The sequence below is a fragment of the Nelusetta ayraudi genome, unplaced genomic scaffold (assembly GCF_046127955.1).
Source record: "Nelusetta ayraudi isolate G7.1 ecotype Tasmania unplaced genomic scaffold, CSIRO-AGI_Nayr_v1 ptg000058l, whole genome shotgun sequence".
NCBI classification, from domain to species: domain Eukaryota; kingdom Metazoa; phylum Chordata; class Actinopteri; order Tetraodontiformes; family Monacanthidae; genus Nelusetta; species Nelusetta ayraudi.
In genome coordinates, this window is record NW_027466108.1 from 2,735,045 (window position 1) to 2,751,576 (window position 16,532).

The following is a 16,532-nucleotide window of genomic DNA, read 5'->3' on the forward strand; positions in this document are numbered from 1 at the left end:
GATGGTGGTTTCATGTGTTATTAATGACTGACTGCAGAAAATCCTGGAAGGAATTTTTTCCCCTTTTAGTTGCTCAGTTATGGCACAGTGAGGCCGAAATCCTTCAATCCTTTTATTTTTGAAATAACATGCGCCATCAACCTGCGTGAAAAAAAGTATTATTTTAAAATATGCAGAGTAAAGACTGATGTAAAAGTATTTCACAGCTGAATTTTAAACCACTTTTGAAAGGCAGAAAATCTTTAAAAGCATTTATATGGGGGGGGGGGGGAATCACCACTCTTAAAGTGAGGATGATGAAGACACTGTTTCTTCTATCAGCCGTGCCCAAACCAACACACCAATGCGACCACAAGGTGGTGTGTAACTGCAGCCTCACTAAAACTGCCCTGGACGCTAAACAAAACTGAACAGTTTGTGTCATTCCTCTCATGCTGTTGTCATTCAAAGGCCTGCTGTGTTACATTGGCTTGACAAGATGGAGCATAAACAGTGAGCAGAGAGAGAGAGAGAGAGAGAGAGAGAGAGAGAGAGAGAGAGAGAGAGAGAGAGAGAGAGAGAGAGAGAGGGAGAGAGAGAGACCTTTAAAAAAAAAAAAAACAAGAAATAAAAATAAGTAAAAAGGAAAAGAGAAGAATTGAACACTGACCAATAAGAACAGTCTATCCAGGACAAAAAGAAAAACGTAAATTATGTTTCTTTTTCTTGTACTGTACATATTCAGATTCATCAGGATCAAAATACAGTAACAGATAATTCTAGATATTTTGGAGAAAAAAAATGTACCTAATGTAAGGGATAAAATAATTTTGTAGAATATATTTTTTCTTATATATCTTTAAAAAGAAAATCTCAGCATTTGATACATCGGTTTCTGTCATATTCGTCAAGAGATCAAACCAGATGCAAAGAAGTTTTTGAACAGAAGAAAAGGGAAACAAATGACACATTTTAAATGGCAGCTTCAGTTTGCATTGGGCATCCCTGATCTTGCAATCAAACTTAAAATGGATAAATTGTGAAGAAACTAAGAGAAAGCATTGAAATTAGGTTTGTAAATGAGCATTGAATGTGTAAACTTAAAATGCACTTCAAATACTAAATAAGTATCAAGTAAACTAAGTGAGATTATTACATTTTAATCTATCTAGAAACATAAATACATAAATAAAACCGTTAAGCCGGACTTCCATCATCTATTCAGAAGTCATTATTTCCTTACAATAACAGTCGCCTATAAATCATTGTGCATGACGGAAAACACATCTCAGTATCACTGATCCTTTCATTAGAGCCTCGAGTGTGAAAGGCACAGCTGCAGCTGAGAGGCTTCTTTTTTTTTTTTCCAATGCCGCTGGAAGAATTGCTGTTTCATTGCCTTGTTGTGTTCACTGCATCGTTGTCAGCTGCATCCTCAGCTGAAATGAACACAGTAAAATGAAGACATTCAGCCTTTCCTTAGCCAAACGTGAAACGACTTGGCCGTCTTGGCCGCTGAATGTTAGGGTTTTTTTCTTTTACGAGGGAGAGCGAGCTCAATTGCAACTGCCGTAATCGATCAATTTCTTTTTTTTCTCTCTCTCTCTTTCTTTTTGCTTTTTATTACAGACAAAAGTATCTGGAGTGCAAAATCCAATTTGCTGCCGGGACGTTGTGTAGCGGCTAGCTGACGAAAGGTCAATGCAGTTCCAAGAGCTTTCTCTGCTTGCTTGCACATCTTGCAGCTGCCTAGTGGGCCGTACCGTCCCCCCCCTGGAGATATATAAGTATATCTATATTATATATATATATATTTTTTTTTTTGTTAATAAGATTGTTTTAACTTAAGAAACACATAAATTCTCATTTAACAAATACGCTAAGGCAAATGTAGCATCCTAAATGTGAAAATTGCCATCACTCATATCACATTTTAAGCCTATAAGCAATTGACCCACTATAGTGCTTGGACAACAGTGGACTACAGGCTATTACTTCTCTGGGAAACTGAGCCGTTCGTCCGTTCACACGCAAACACGCTTTTGCAGGCATCAGGTTTTGCACAATCAATTTTAACAGCACTTCCTCGACCGGGTCGGACAAGAACCATAAATACGAGGCCTCTTGCCAGCAGTGGTCCTGCTCTGATGAAAGAAAAGAGACAAATGGCTCACTTCCTCAGCGAGCCGGGGTATTTCGAGAGCTGACCCACTTAAACAGCCTGGAAAAAGCTGCAAGCACAGGTGCATCTGGAGAGCATAATTATATACATTAAGTGTCCGATCGGATCTGCTCATGCTCGCGTGATCAGCGCCCTGTGTGTCGTCAGCGTGGAAGTTCAGTCCTGCTTGGTTCACCCGTTCCACACACACACACACACACACACACACACACACACATACACACACACACACACACTCACACACACACACACACACAGACGCCCTCGGTCCTTCTCATTCCCTGGAGAAAACGCTGATCTTTGGACAGAAAACTTCCAGTCATTGCATACAAACCGCAACCCCCCCCCCCCCCCCCCCCCCCGCGCGGGTCGTACAAGCCTGCGCGGTTTTCGCGTGGTACCGCGGGTAGGATGGTGACTGAGAGATGTCCACATTTAGAAGGCCCTCATTGATTCTTCCTAACTGGAGCACAAAAGATGCGTTGTTTGTCCTGCTCTGAATGGCGGGACCTCGATGACAGCCCCGCATTAATGGCCCCGCCGAGGCCCTTGAATCGGTGTCTGAGCACCAGATGAAACGAGGAGCTCCGACTGTGGCACAACTGCATCCTGTCTCCATTTTGTTACGCAACGACTTAGCGCTGACGATGCACAGCCGCAGATATTTCACACCGGTCGTTTGGAGAGGGGAGCTGCACTCACTGAAAAGGCCCGGCTCTCTCTTCTCTAATATGTGTCCAAATTCACCAATTTACATTTATGTTTTTTGTGTTGAAAATACCCTCAGATGAGTGAGAGGCTTTTCAGCCAGAGTGACAGATGATGATGGTGGTGGTGGTGGTGCGGGCGGAGTGGCTGAAAGGGAGCACGTTGTTAAGATTTAATTAAGACTCGCCACAGGATGTCCTACGGTGGCTGCAGAGACTCGGGACAGAGGAGTTTGTGTTTGCTCACTGCAGCTGTGAATAATATCTACACTATTCTGACGCTGACCTACATGTGCTGAGAGGACGATATGCCCCTGTTTTATGCTCACGTGAGCCTGCAGGGGTATGTGGGGTTAAAGTGGTGGTGGGGAGGGCCTTACTTATGGCAAACCTTATGTTAACCTCTCGTCGTGGATGGTTTTCGGCCCGTCTTGCCCGGCGAACACGCAGCTGAGCGGCAGATTGTGGAAGGTGTGCGGGGCAGTTTTCACCTCGCCGCTCCCCCCCCGCCCCCGCCCGCCGTGACGTAGATTTCTTTTCCCCCCGTGGTCTCTGTGGAAGACTCCCATCGGTGCATGACTTCGTTCCCTTTGAAATCAGTTCAGTCTCTTTTGCTCCTACTCGCCGCCGGTTGCCATGGATACCGCTCCCCACTGGTTTGACTCGAGCGTGAATTTGTTTATAAGCTCTAGCCGGGAATGGAGAGGACCGTTCTTGCACTCGTCGGGAAGCCAAAGTAAACGTGGTTTTTATGCTCGTTGGGCCTTTTGCGTGTAATCACATTCTGCGAGTTTTTGAGGAGTTTCTCGGGAGCGACCGTGGAAGCACCCGCCAATCCCAACTATACCACATGTGACATTGGTTGCATGAGGGCAGCCAGGTAAAGAAAAACCTGACCATTGTCATGGTATTTCATTAATGTTTACAATAATCATGTATGTGTGTCAGTCAGTAAAGTTTCTTGGCCTCAAAGTGCACTCTAGTTCAGCGGTCTCCAAACCCCGGGCTGCGGACCAGTCATTTGGTACCGGGTCGCACAGAAAGAATAATTAACTTCCGTTAACTGACGTTAAATTAATTTAGTTTTACTTATTATCTGAGTCTGAACAATTTTACTTTGAAAAATTACCGGATTCTCTCCGTTACATCCATCTATGGCTCAACTCTTGATGCATGTCAAGGCGCTAGTTTTGGTCACGTGGTACCTTACAGCTAGATTGAACCCACCAGCCAGCAAGCTAGCTAGCAACATGAGTGAAAACAAACGTCTTTGGGAAGAGGAAAAGGCTCAGTGAGCAGATAGAAGAGCCCATGACTTGAAATGTTATGTTGTTACGTGTACACAGTGCATTCACGTTTATTGTTATACTTAGAAAATACCACAGTTTGCATGCTGGTCCGTGAAAATACTGTCTCACATTAAACCGGGCCGTGGTGGTCTGTTGTTTCTATGTTTCTCTACACGTACATTGCACACCTGATTCTGCTTGACCATGTCCTTGTATGGGTAACGATTGAACAACACACTGAGAAGGTGTATAAGAGGATGCACTGTTCTACTCGCTGTGCTCCCATTTCTACAGTACACTCTGTGAGATTGGGGCCTTTGAGATTGGGACTCTCAAATAAATGCCGACAAAACGGACTCCGATTGTTCGTGACCACTTCAATTTTTCCGCAGCACCATCAGCTGAACGTAATCTAGTCTGATCCAACACCAATCAAGGCTGCACCCACGCGGCTTCCTCTGTTCCCTGTTGAGCCCTTAGCACATCCAAAATGAGCAGCTCTTGCGTAAATCCTCACAGTGAGCGGCGCGCGCCCTACATGGACCGCCACAGCCGTAAATGATGTCTGGGGCAAGAAAGTTGGAAGGAAGGGATTGAGTGGTTTAATTTGTTTGAGGATTTGAGTCTTTAGGAATTAAGGGAAGACTTGGTGCATCTCCCCCTCCGACTGCGACCTCACGTTCGCCGCTGCATCACTGTATTCCTTACATGCTGTGACGGGACCCTGTTAGATGTCCGCTCACATTTAGTGCTCATCTTAAAAGGCCTTACCCTGCCAGTGTGAAATATTCATCCGCACACAGACAGGACAGAATCCCTCGGGGGTTTCCCGCAAAACATCCAGGCTAAAATGTCCTCAGGTCACGTGTCTGTAATTTGCTTTTCTCGTTTCCTCTTGACATGTCCTCTGAGTCCGAAATAACAGGAGCACACGGCTGCTTTGTGTTAGCCACGGCTATTCTGGGCCGGACTTTGTAGGCAATGGGGTTCTGGCAGTGTGTCCACCCCTCGTTCTGTTACGTAATTCCCTCCGATGGGAACACAGAAATAAGAAACAAAAGTTTAGCGGAGAATAGCTTACGTAGAGTCGACAGGAGCCAGCCGGAGAACAGGCAGGCTGCTCACTGCGCCAGCATGGGAGCAAGAACATTGCAGGAACACAGCAGAATGTCCAGATTCTTCCTTATGGCTCGTTATGGGTGACATGTTGGAGCGGCACGATGGCTCGCCGGCTGAGTTACGCGGTAACTAACTTTGTGGCAACATCGGTCCGATTGATCCCCGTCAAATCACTCTAGAGGTATCGATTTCCTCCCCCTGCAAGTACACAAGGTGCCCAAGACACCTGCTCGCAGCCAGCTGACAAACACTTATGGCTGCTAACCAACAGCTGACACAAACTGATGCCAATGCGCTGTGCCGGAAAGGGTTGAGTCACACATGCTCGGATAGATGGATCCCACTCTTGGGGATGCTGGACGCTGCACGCTGCGCTCTACTGTCATCCTGAATCATATCTTGCGCACGCGATATGTCACAGATGGGGTCTCGCTTTGGCTGTGTTCTTTTGCAAGAGAGAGAGGATAGTAGAACAAATGTTCCGCGTCCAAGCTCCGCAGAGCTTCTCGTAACAAAAAAAGAGAACACGGCCAGCCAGAGCCCAGTATCATTATGAGCTCCAGGCCAATCAGTGCAATCAGTGCAGTTTGTCCGTAGTGATTTTTATCTGCCGCCAGGATGCTTCAGTAAGCAGTTTCCCCAGCAGCAGTGTCACATGCTCTGAGCCGAGGCTCACAGCCAGCTGTCCACGCCATCAATTCAGTGCACGGGGCGTTGGGAGGTGAGGCTGTAGGGCAGATGTGTACGACACGACGGGAGGGAACTATATCGTGTGTGCCCTTTCAATAATACAGAGCAGAGCGAGATTATTTTATATTGGGGGAAGTGGCGAGGCGGTGGGGATTGAAACTGCGTACAAAGGTCAAATGAAAATCCAAAAGCTTCAGATTTAATCAGCATGGGGATTTGTTTTCCAGACTCCAGGTTAATAAGAACCAATACAGGTTGAGCTTGGCTAAACGGTCTATTTCAGATGCCACAGTGTATTTGTAAAGTCTGAAAACTCATTTGAAAAGTAGCATTGATCAATAAGTATTTGTAATGAAAACAAAACACCCACTCCCTTGAAATTTAGAGTACAAAATAGAATTACTTGAAAACAATTAGAACAAAGTCAAAATGACAGCTCCTAGTGAGAGAGCCAGCACCGTGCATTTTAAACCAAAGTGAGGCTGAGGTTGACACACTTGCTTATTACTTATTTATTTGAGCACGGTGAAAGATTTACAGACTTTGGAAAATGAGGCTTATGAAAATTCCATTATCATTTTTGTTTTAGCACTGTTCAAGACAAGGCTACTGTAAATGATCCTGGAAAATGTTCATGATGTTTTATATAAGAGGGCAGCATGGTGGTGCAGTGGCTTGTACTGTTGCATAAAGGCTGCAGGATTTTGTGTTGCATTTGCACCATGCGCACTTGTTTCCTTCCACGTTCCAGAGACACACTGGTACGACTGAGTAGCTACCCCAAAGTCTCCGTCTCTTTTTGCCCTGGGATGAGCTGGCAAACACTGAACTTGTCCAAGGCGTAAGTCCGACCCCGCCCCAAGACAGGGCATGAACCAGGAAAGGGATAGACTCCAGCAACCACACTAAGAGGTGGTTGAAAATGGATGGATGCATGGATAGAAAAATAAAGAAGAAAAAAAATAAAGAATGGCAAAAATGGTAGTCTTGAAGTGACTTGTACTGCAGGAAAAAAACAGTAAAGTAATTTGTTTGGTGCTTCTGTCCAATCATACTGGTGTTGCATCATGAATGGTGTTGCTTCCTAATGCCTATTCTGTGTAATTTATTTGAAGGAAGCTCGGTATATAAGGGAGCCCACCGGACGGCGCCTTTTGCGTTTAGGGCAATGTCAGGAGGGCTTCCTTAAAAAAATGGCAGTGCAAGATGGCAGCAAAGTAGGAGCAAGACCCTTATTGCTCTACGCATCTTCTCATGTATATGAGAACCTTTTAAAGCATAAGAAAACCAAATGACTTTTATTCTACAGCGAGTATGCATTTAAAAAAAAAAAAAGATTGGTAATGACAGACGACTGCTGCTCTTCCTTATGTCTAACAAGGGGAGGGGGGGGGGGGGGGGGGGCACTGCTGTGTAAAGTGTGGAAAATGGCACGGTCCTGCGCACTTTCTAGAAAAATGTGAATGTCAGACTTGCTTTGCCTCTCGACTTCTTAAACCAGCTCGGCCTGCAGGGTGTGCAAACAACCGAAATCTCAGTCGGAAGAGACCATCTCCTCAGAGATCCATATTCAGAGCCGAACCGAGCAAGTGAGCCGAACCGAGCAAGTGTGCGTGTGTGTGTGTGTGAGAGAGAGAGCGAGAGAGAGACCGCAGTGGCGCTCCAGGAGCGAGCAGCCCTCCCCGCCCCCGCCCCACTCGCTTCCCTCCAACGCCCCCGACCAACCCGCTCCCTCCCTCGCCGTGCAAAACAAGCACGGCCACGCCTCCGGAGGCGCGCAGGCTCGGACACACCTCCCTTTCCCCCCCTCTCTCTCCCACCATCGCGCGTCCCACGAACTCCACACGCACACGTACATATACGCGCGGCGAGCACGCACACACACTCACACACACACAAAAAAAAAAGACAGACAGCCCCTCGGAGAGTCTCGAGCAGCCTGCCAGGCGGACGGCGGTGTGATGGGGGGCGGCACGAAGGACGACTCGGCCCCGGCAGGTGCGGCAGGCGTGACGACGGCGCTAGCTGGGGAGTAGAAGAGGGGGCGGAATCCAGGCTGCCGCGTCAGTATGCCCACCGCATCCGAAACGGTAAGGCCCCTCCAGCGCACGCTCGATGTCAACATTTGGAAACTTAGCCGAACTTCCAGCCGACGTCCTGAACACCGGCCGCTTTCCCACGTATTCCTCCGCCAAACGGTGTCACCCAGGACTCGAAGGCATCAGGTCAGCCTCGGCGCGTGGATGGATGGATGGATGGATGGTTGGACGGATGGGGAGGAGGGGAGGCCGTCCGCACCGCAGCACCAAAATAAAACAGGCGAATGCTTGGAGCGCCGTCAGAGCAAGACTGACAATGTTCCCAGGCCGAATGGCTCCGGCGGGGAGGGTGTCTTCTGATTCTGCAACCGCATTTGTTTTTGGGGGGAGAAAGCGCGCCTAAGGCGAGAGCAATGTCTTGCGAGTTTGTTTGTTTGTTTGTTTTTTTAGCACACGGGAGTCACTAATCCTGCGAGAGGGCAAAGCTCGATTTATTACACGCACAGCAACAGGATAACACAGCCCTCAGCTGCGTGGAGGAGCTGTTAAATCAGTGGTCTTCCTCCGGCGAGGTCGATATGAAGTCCTGGATGGATCTTGCGCACACAGGCAATATTAAAGCGATTCATATTGAGCGTGAATCCGTGGTTTCAGCCTGTTCTGCCCTGTCTGTTCTACTCCGGCAGTGTTTCATGGTTCCTCTGCTATGTGCTGTAGCCATGGAGACAGTAAGTGGCATGTAGGTTTAGCTAGAAACACTGGTGCCCCCCCCCATCCCCTTATTGAATAACAGACCATGCTCAGACCTTGGCGATGAGTCTAAGAAGGTGTTTCGTTAGTGGAAGTGTTATGTCATCTGCTATAAAAGGTATCTCTTGCTTTATTATTTAGAGGGACGTTTTAAATAATCAACAGGAACTCAAAAATGTTATGTCAGTGTTTATCTAGACATGTTTAATTAATCTCATGTGACAGGTCTGTGCAGTCATGTTGGTATTGAATCATAGCTCTGCCGTGTTTCATTTAACAGTTGTGGAGGCTACTGTTTGTACACATTAATGTATAAATGTGTGTAGCTCACTGAGACAATGACTGTTCTCCCTTTGTTTTTTCTTACAATCCATTTCTATCCACCTGCAAAATGAGAAATTCAAGAATGCATCTCAAGGCCACTGCAGATTCCTGCTGTGGCCTTGAGATGACTGTTTTAATGCATTTTCAGACATTACATTGAAGCCATACAGCATCTACAGTACCTACAATTTTAGTAATCGATTAAGTTAATTCAGCCATCAACCTGATGGATCAACCAGTAAACGTACAGTTTGCAACATACTTTGCAGATCCCCCAAATCCAAAACATTCTAAGAATTTCTTTATTTTATTTTGCAAGCTATAATAAATGTGCAGAATTCTCATCCTAGCGAGTACTAAAATGATATTGAAAGCTATACATAAGTAGAATCTTCTAAATTTTCACATTGCAAAAAAAAAATCCAACATTTATATATGCCTGTCTTGTAAATTTTGAGTGAATCTTAATTCCTGCAACGCGGTTCATTTTGTGTGTTGATGTTGGCCGAGCGTAAACATTATATTTGGGTGTGTTGTTGAAATGGCTGGTCAGTCCACCCCTTCATGATGAACAGATGGTAGCTCAGGGTTAGTTCGTTGGTCGGTGCCAAAAAAACAGACAACAAAAACCTGTGTGTCACACGTAGATCCATTGTTGAATTATATTGCGTTTAACCATGATAATATCCCCCAAAATACTAAAACTGGTCCTAAAAAGATGTTTAGCAGTTATAGCTACATGATTTATTTATAAAATGTCAAACAGTGATTCTTAGTAACAATGCATTTTTAGTTTAATTTCAACCATGTATAACACATCATTATTTGAACTACTTAATCATTGTTAATTCAAACTTTATGTCTATTTTATTATTATGTTACATCGTAATAATTATAACATTTGCAATGAATCAAGGGATTATTTGAAAAAAGAGGTGATTTTACCTCTTTCCTTAGGCCATTGAAAAGAATTAGGAAAATTGGCAACTACCAAACATTAAGTAACATTAGCACTTTTATTTCAAACACTGTCTAGATTTAGACTTATCATAGACAGTATTCAATTGTCGATGGTGCCTCTGTTAAATGTAATTACAAGAACTGAAATTTCAAAAGAAAGTTCTTGCAGTAAAGTATTGTTCTATGTATCTAAATGAGCGTCAGCTTTTCAAAGGACTGATCCATGCAACTCTCAAAACCTTTTGGAACTGAAATTGGAATGACATTTTTACATTCCAACATTAATTCCATTTCTGTCTTTCTGTCCACAGGCTGTGTGGATCTCAAATCACACTGAATGGAGGGCATTAAAGTTCCTTTAAGATGACACGGACGCATCCGCCTGATTTGCTGGCATCCACTCTTTATCGGGACTTTACTCTAAATCCCCTTGCTGACCCCTCTGTTTCTCTACATTCCTCTGGGCAGTGTGACCTGAACATGATTGACAAACCAGAAATCATCAACAAAAGACACTGCCGCAGCTTTGACTACATTGAGTCACTAGATGACCCCCAGTCAATTTCTGCCACAATGGAGTATCCTTATAAAAGAGCTGAGCAGCCGACCTTAAACAAAGACCCAGCGTGGAATGGACTAGATCAACCAGGGCACCTTCGCTTTTCTTCTCCGGATCTGTTCAACACCAGGCAGTTTCAGCTGCAGCACAACCCCCAGGACAAGCCCAGTCATCTTACCTGGGCAGACACTAAAAAAAGAACAAGATCTAAAAGTGCTCCAAGAATTAAGGCCACTCTCACCCCTGTGCCCATCTCAGTTTCACCCCCTGGCACAAGGAAGGGGAGGGATGGACCTAAAGCTTCATCAGAGACACCTAGAACTGCTGAAACTCGTGAATCATACACCTCTAACAAAGCCTTTTTAAATGATGTGCATCCTATCAAACTCCAGCCTCACTCTCCCCTATTTGTCTCTGACTGTTTTGAGGAGGATAAACAAGACAAACCAGGCAAACCCACCGCAACCCCTCACGTTCGGTGTCGTGTGGACATCAAACCAGATGCTGCAGTGCTGCAGCACACATCCAGGCATGTTCCAAGTTTACGGAATGAGCATCCATGGCAGAGATACTCTCAGGCCAGCAGCAGAGGTTTCTACACACCACGGCAGATGGGCTCATCACCTACGCCCACTGCTAGTGAATGCTACAGTGGAGACTTTAGACATGGATACCACTATGCCAGCATGTCACCTATCTCTTACCAGCATCTGGACATTCATAGAATGCCATCACCAACAGTACCATATCTGAGTCAAGATCAAAGAGCTTACTCAAACCCAAACATACCAACCAAATTTTTCTACACAGAGGACCCTGTTCATTTTCCAGTTCATCCCTGCTCTAGAACATACTTTCAGGATGACCGCTCCAGTCTAACCAGTCATGGTAGTACAATGACCAGTCAGTATGACCCAAGGACTCGATGGGTACACACACTTCCTGTCAGGTCATATTACACAGACCACCTTTCCAACCGAGATCCAGCACACTCTGCCTATAACAGGCCTTACTCTACTAGTGAGGCTGGCTCATACTACTCACAGACACCATTATCAAGATCTTACTACGGTGAGGAGAGTCGTTTCAACCCTTATCATACAGCCAATTCAAGGTTGTTTTATTCAAAACCATACAATACTCCAGAGGAGTACTTCCCATCAAGACCGTATCACACAGAGGGCCGTCGACGTCCTAGACTATCCCAGGCCTTTTCAGATGATTGGTATCGCTCTAGTATATCTGGTTACTCTAACCAGTCCTCTCAACTCACACCACCAAGACTGAGGCAAGAGCTCAGTGTGCCACCATGGTATAGTCACAGCTTTGCAGAGACAAGTAGATTAGGGGCAGATGTCAAAAACCACTCAAAGTCTTGGGACAATATACTTTATCCACGGCATGAAAGAGAGCAATCTGTGGCTCGAGGGCGTAGCTATGAGAACCTTTTCTACCAAGCTAGGCAAGGGGCACCATCTGACGTGACAACTCAGCCTGTTATACTCAATCTCTCAAGCTCACCACGGCGCTACGCGGCCCTCTCACTCTCTGAAAACTCATTAGAAAGAGGCTCAAGCAGTCCGTGGAGGAATGCCAAGAGTGGCCAATGGTTTGTGACTCCTGAGATCACCATCACAGACAATGACCTGAATACGTGCAACAACAAGGAAGTGCACTCTGTCAGTTGGGGAACATTGGATGGTGAGAAAACCCCGTCTCCTAAACTAACTCATCAGAAGCAGTCATCAAACATGGTGAGCATGAGCAAGGACAGAAAACACAACAACTTCTCTCTCCAGCAGAGTCTTGAACAACTCGATGAACTTTTGGCTGATCTGGTTGTTGATTACAAACCACCAACTAGTAGAAAGTCGAGTGAAGACCTTCTAGATCAGCTGAAACAACTGATCATTGAGGATGATGACAAAGACAGAGAATCATCTGGGCTTGAAAACACAGGTTGTTTGAACACTCAACTCCCTTCTTCGAAATCCAGCCCTGACACTATGAGAGACCCAGATAGTGGATGCGACGCCATTCCAAGGAGTGCAGAGGAAGGTTCTCCAGACCATAGCACTGATGAAGATGACATTATGGTGTGTGCCAACAAGAAGTGCAAACGGACTGAGGTCATGTTCAACGCTTGCCTTTACTTTAAGTCATGTCACAGTTGCTACACCTTTTACTGCTCGCGAAATTGTCGCAGGGATGATTGGGAGATTCACAAAGAAACCTGTCTTTATGGCCGTGTTAACAGTGTGTGTCGACACACACTTAAGTTTTGCAGAGAGAATTCAGACATCCATAAAGCCTTCTCTCGGATTGCAAAAACAGGCTACCTCTCTAGAGGGAGAGGTGTTCTCTTTTTGGGGTTTGCTAATCCAGAGACAACTGAAAATTTCCTGCTAGTTGGGCTTGAGAGCCTTCTCATGTCTCCCACATATTTATCTCTTAGAGAGCTTGATGGCTTTAAGGACAACCTTGGTGAATACTGCAAGGAGTTGCAGCTGGCAGGGAATGAGTATGACCCCAATGAATGTTTTCTTTTGAATGTATCTGTAGCTGTTGGTGAACTAGTGCCTAACAGACCTTCACCAAGGGTTCAAGCACCAACAGTTAGAAAATATGCAAAGGTATCCTTGGCCTCCTCAAGCCCTGACAAAAAGGTGCTCAAGAAAGAGAATGAAATGGAAACTCTCATCCTCACTCCGCCTCCAGGCACACCAGACATTGATATGGAGGGGGAAGAGGGCAGAAAAGCCAGAGAGGTGTGCTTTGTCAATATCCAGCGTGAGCTCAGGACCAGAGGAGTCTTCCTTCGCCACGAGTACCCCAAAATCTACTCCCAGCTTTGTGAGTTTGTGGAGAGCAACAAAAGGTTTACTCCCACTACAATTTACCCAATTGATAAGCGAACAGGGAAACAGTTTATGTGCATGATCATGGCTGCATCTGAGCCAAGGACTCTAGACTGGGTGGGTACACCTCATCTCCTGGATGATATTATTTAGTTTAGCACCATATCCTAATGATAATGATGTCAGCTTCGTGTGGTGTACATAGTGTAAATATATGGTGTGGTTTAGCAAACTGAAAATGGTGTGAAAATATATGCGTGTACATGTGACAAATCTCTTTCTGTCTCTCACTTTCTATTGTTTCAACCTTTTTCCTGTACACTGCACACAGTCGCACATGTAAACACTTTTGGCTAGTTTTGACTGTGATACATTCAAAACAGTAAATAGACTGCATGTCGACTAGCACAAACCAAGCAGTCCAGGTGCAAAAGTCTGAACACGTATTGAACATGTATAGTCTGTGCAGCTACTGTACAGAATGTATAAAGCACAATGAATTGGCGTTATTCATTGTCAGCCACAGTTACTTTTGAGCTAAATTGTCACAGCAACACATTATATAGCGACTCATTGCCACTGTAATATTACAACTGCATTTAAGTATTTAAGTATTATTTTTGAAGTAGTTGTGAGAGTATTTTAATTGTTGCTTAAGTCAATTATTTTGTAGGCAGGAAGTACAATCAAATCATCTATTAGTCTTTCCAATCATAAAATACTTTGGTCGTCTTATTTCATCTTGTGACAAGAATTGATGTCATTCTTGTATTAACTGCTTTGGTTGAAAGTGGCCTTCAGCAAAAAAAACAAAAAAGAAGAAAAAAAAAAGCATATGACACAAAGCAATGTAAAGATTTAGGTATATCTAAAGGCTTGAAAAGGCTTGACAGCTCTAGACTTAAGTTTGAATTACTATTGTAAAGGAACAATTATTTTGCTTAAAGCATGTTATTTATATTCAGGTATTTTAATATTGCCTAGAAATACATTTATTATGTTAACATGATACAGTTTGATTATAAATGTGAGAGGACTCTATATTTATTGAATATGAGATCATTTGAACATCAATGACCTTGATACCTAATTGTAAACTAATACCACATTATGTTCATAACAATATGCAATAAAAGAGCAACCTTAATATTGAAGATTGAGACTGAAGAAGCTATTTTATTATTAACATTAATTAATCCCCACGAGCTCAGAGCTGCAAAGACTTGTTTGCACTAAAACATAAATTATAAAATGAGAACGTTCCTTACACAGCTGCAGCACTGGACACATATATGATGATATGCATGCTTCCATTACCATTGTTGACTAATCTAAGGTTGCTCTTTTACTTGATTATAGATATCTTTGTGCAAGACCTCCCTGAACTTTATATTTTGTGACGTTTATAACCCATATATAAATATAAAATAAATGGAGTTTAAAGAGTCAACTTCAAGCTTTTCTATTTATTTCCACTATATTCTGTATCCCAATGATTAAGGGAGAAAATAAGAAAAATGCACCCTACAATTTCAGCACAATTATTTACTAGTCTTTGTTTCTTGAGATGCTTAATTGAATTATATTTTTGTATACTGTTAAATGTTGAATGAAAGATGTATCAAATCAGAAAATTTAACTAAAGCCAGACATTTTCTATCTATCTATCTATCTATCTATCTATCTATCTATCTATCTATCTATTTCATGACTGCCAATGATGTAATGTTCCATGATGTTCAGTCCTCACTGATAGTGTTTGATTTTATTAGACTGCCTCCTAGTGGAATAATACCTACATTACCTTTTCCACTTGCTGATCGGTTCACTGTTACGTTTTGCAGTAGTGTGTGTACATCTGCTCTCTCAAATACCATATTTAGATTAGTAACAGATTAATGATCTGTTTAATTGTACTGACACCGTCTATTCAACTATAATAGAGCTACTTATGGGACTTACCATCAATTTCTTGGTTTCATTTTTTCATGGTTGCGTGGTAGTGCAGTGTTTAACACAGTCGCCTTACAGACAGTGGGTTGCAGATTCTATTCCTGGAGTTTGTGTCTGCGTGGGTTCTCCAGATACCTCAGCTTCCTCCCACTGTCCAAAGACATACATGTTAGGTTAATTGGCAACTCCAAATTGTCCAAAGGTGTGAATGTGTGATGAAATTGCGACTTGTCCTACTTTCACCCTAAGATAGCTGAGATAGACTTCAGCACTGTCACATCCCTGAGTGCAGGATAAGCAATGACAGGAAAAGGACAAAGTTGTTTCAGGACACATTAGATAAACATGACATGCATTGTTAAACAAACTCTACATAAAATAGAAGGATAATTATAATGCTTTAAGTTTTGTTTGTTGGTTTTCATAATTACATTAGTTTTCTTTATGTATACAAGGGTTCTCAGTTGTCCAGGTCATTAGTATAGAAGGGTAAAGTTGACGCAAGTGGACTGGATTTTCTAGTTCGAAGATGTTTCGAGAGCTTAACGCCTTAACCCTTCTACATTAGTAAACAAATCCTGTCTTCATACATCATCCATTAAATCAGGTCAAGATTTAAAAAAGAGTTGAAACAAATTTTTGCAAAAAGCATCACAGGGAGCTGTTTCAGCAATCTCCAAGAGACAAAAGAAATTTAGTCACTTTAATGTGTCAATTACAATGTGTTTCTATGGGATAAAGAATGAGAGACTTAATGATATCGTTATTCAGCACAACTCTAAACAACATTTTTTGATTCAAGTCAAAGTACAGCATAGTGCTTACATTTTTTTTTCTTTCTTTTTTTAAGGTCACAACATAATCGCAATGTACTGGACAATTCTTGCAGTCACATACGGAAAATATACATTATTTTAATGTTAGTGAACGATTAAAATAACATGATCACAACAGACAGGCATCAGAAAAATTAGACTTTACTTGGGCAATGTTTCCTGCAATGGATGCAACTCCAGTGAGTCCTGCAGCGTCACGTTTAAATCAAAAGGAATGTCGAATAGTCTAACCGATCAAATCATTTCAATCAGTGTAGAGCTAGACAGAAACAACAACAATCGGTTTA

General features: G+C 43.5%; 1 protein-coding gene across 2 annotated transcripts; it reads left to right on the forward strand.

Moving 5' to 3' along the window:
- Positions 1-7,810: 7,810 nt before the first annotated feature.
- Positions 7,811-14,912, forward strand: unm_hu7912 (un-named hu7912). 2 transcript variants are annotated; one of them, XM_076039024.1, is made up of 2 exons: positions 7,811-8,056; positions 10,351-14,912. In XM_076039024.1, the coding sequence occupies exon 2, from the start codon at positions 10,403-10,405 to the stop codon at positions 13,607-13,609; it is 3,207 nt and encodes a 1,068-aa protein (XP_075895139.1). In that variant the 5' UTR covers positions 7,811-8,056; positions 10,351-10,402; the 3' UTR covers positions 13,610-14,912. The 2 variants fall into 2 exon arrangements, with proteins under 2 accessions (XP_075895139.1, XP_075895140.1); XM_076039025.1 differs by having other exon boundaries at positions 8,056-8,191.
- Positions 14,913-16,532: the final 1,620 nt, after the last annotated feature.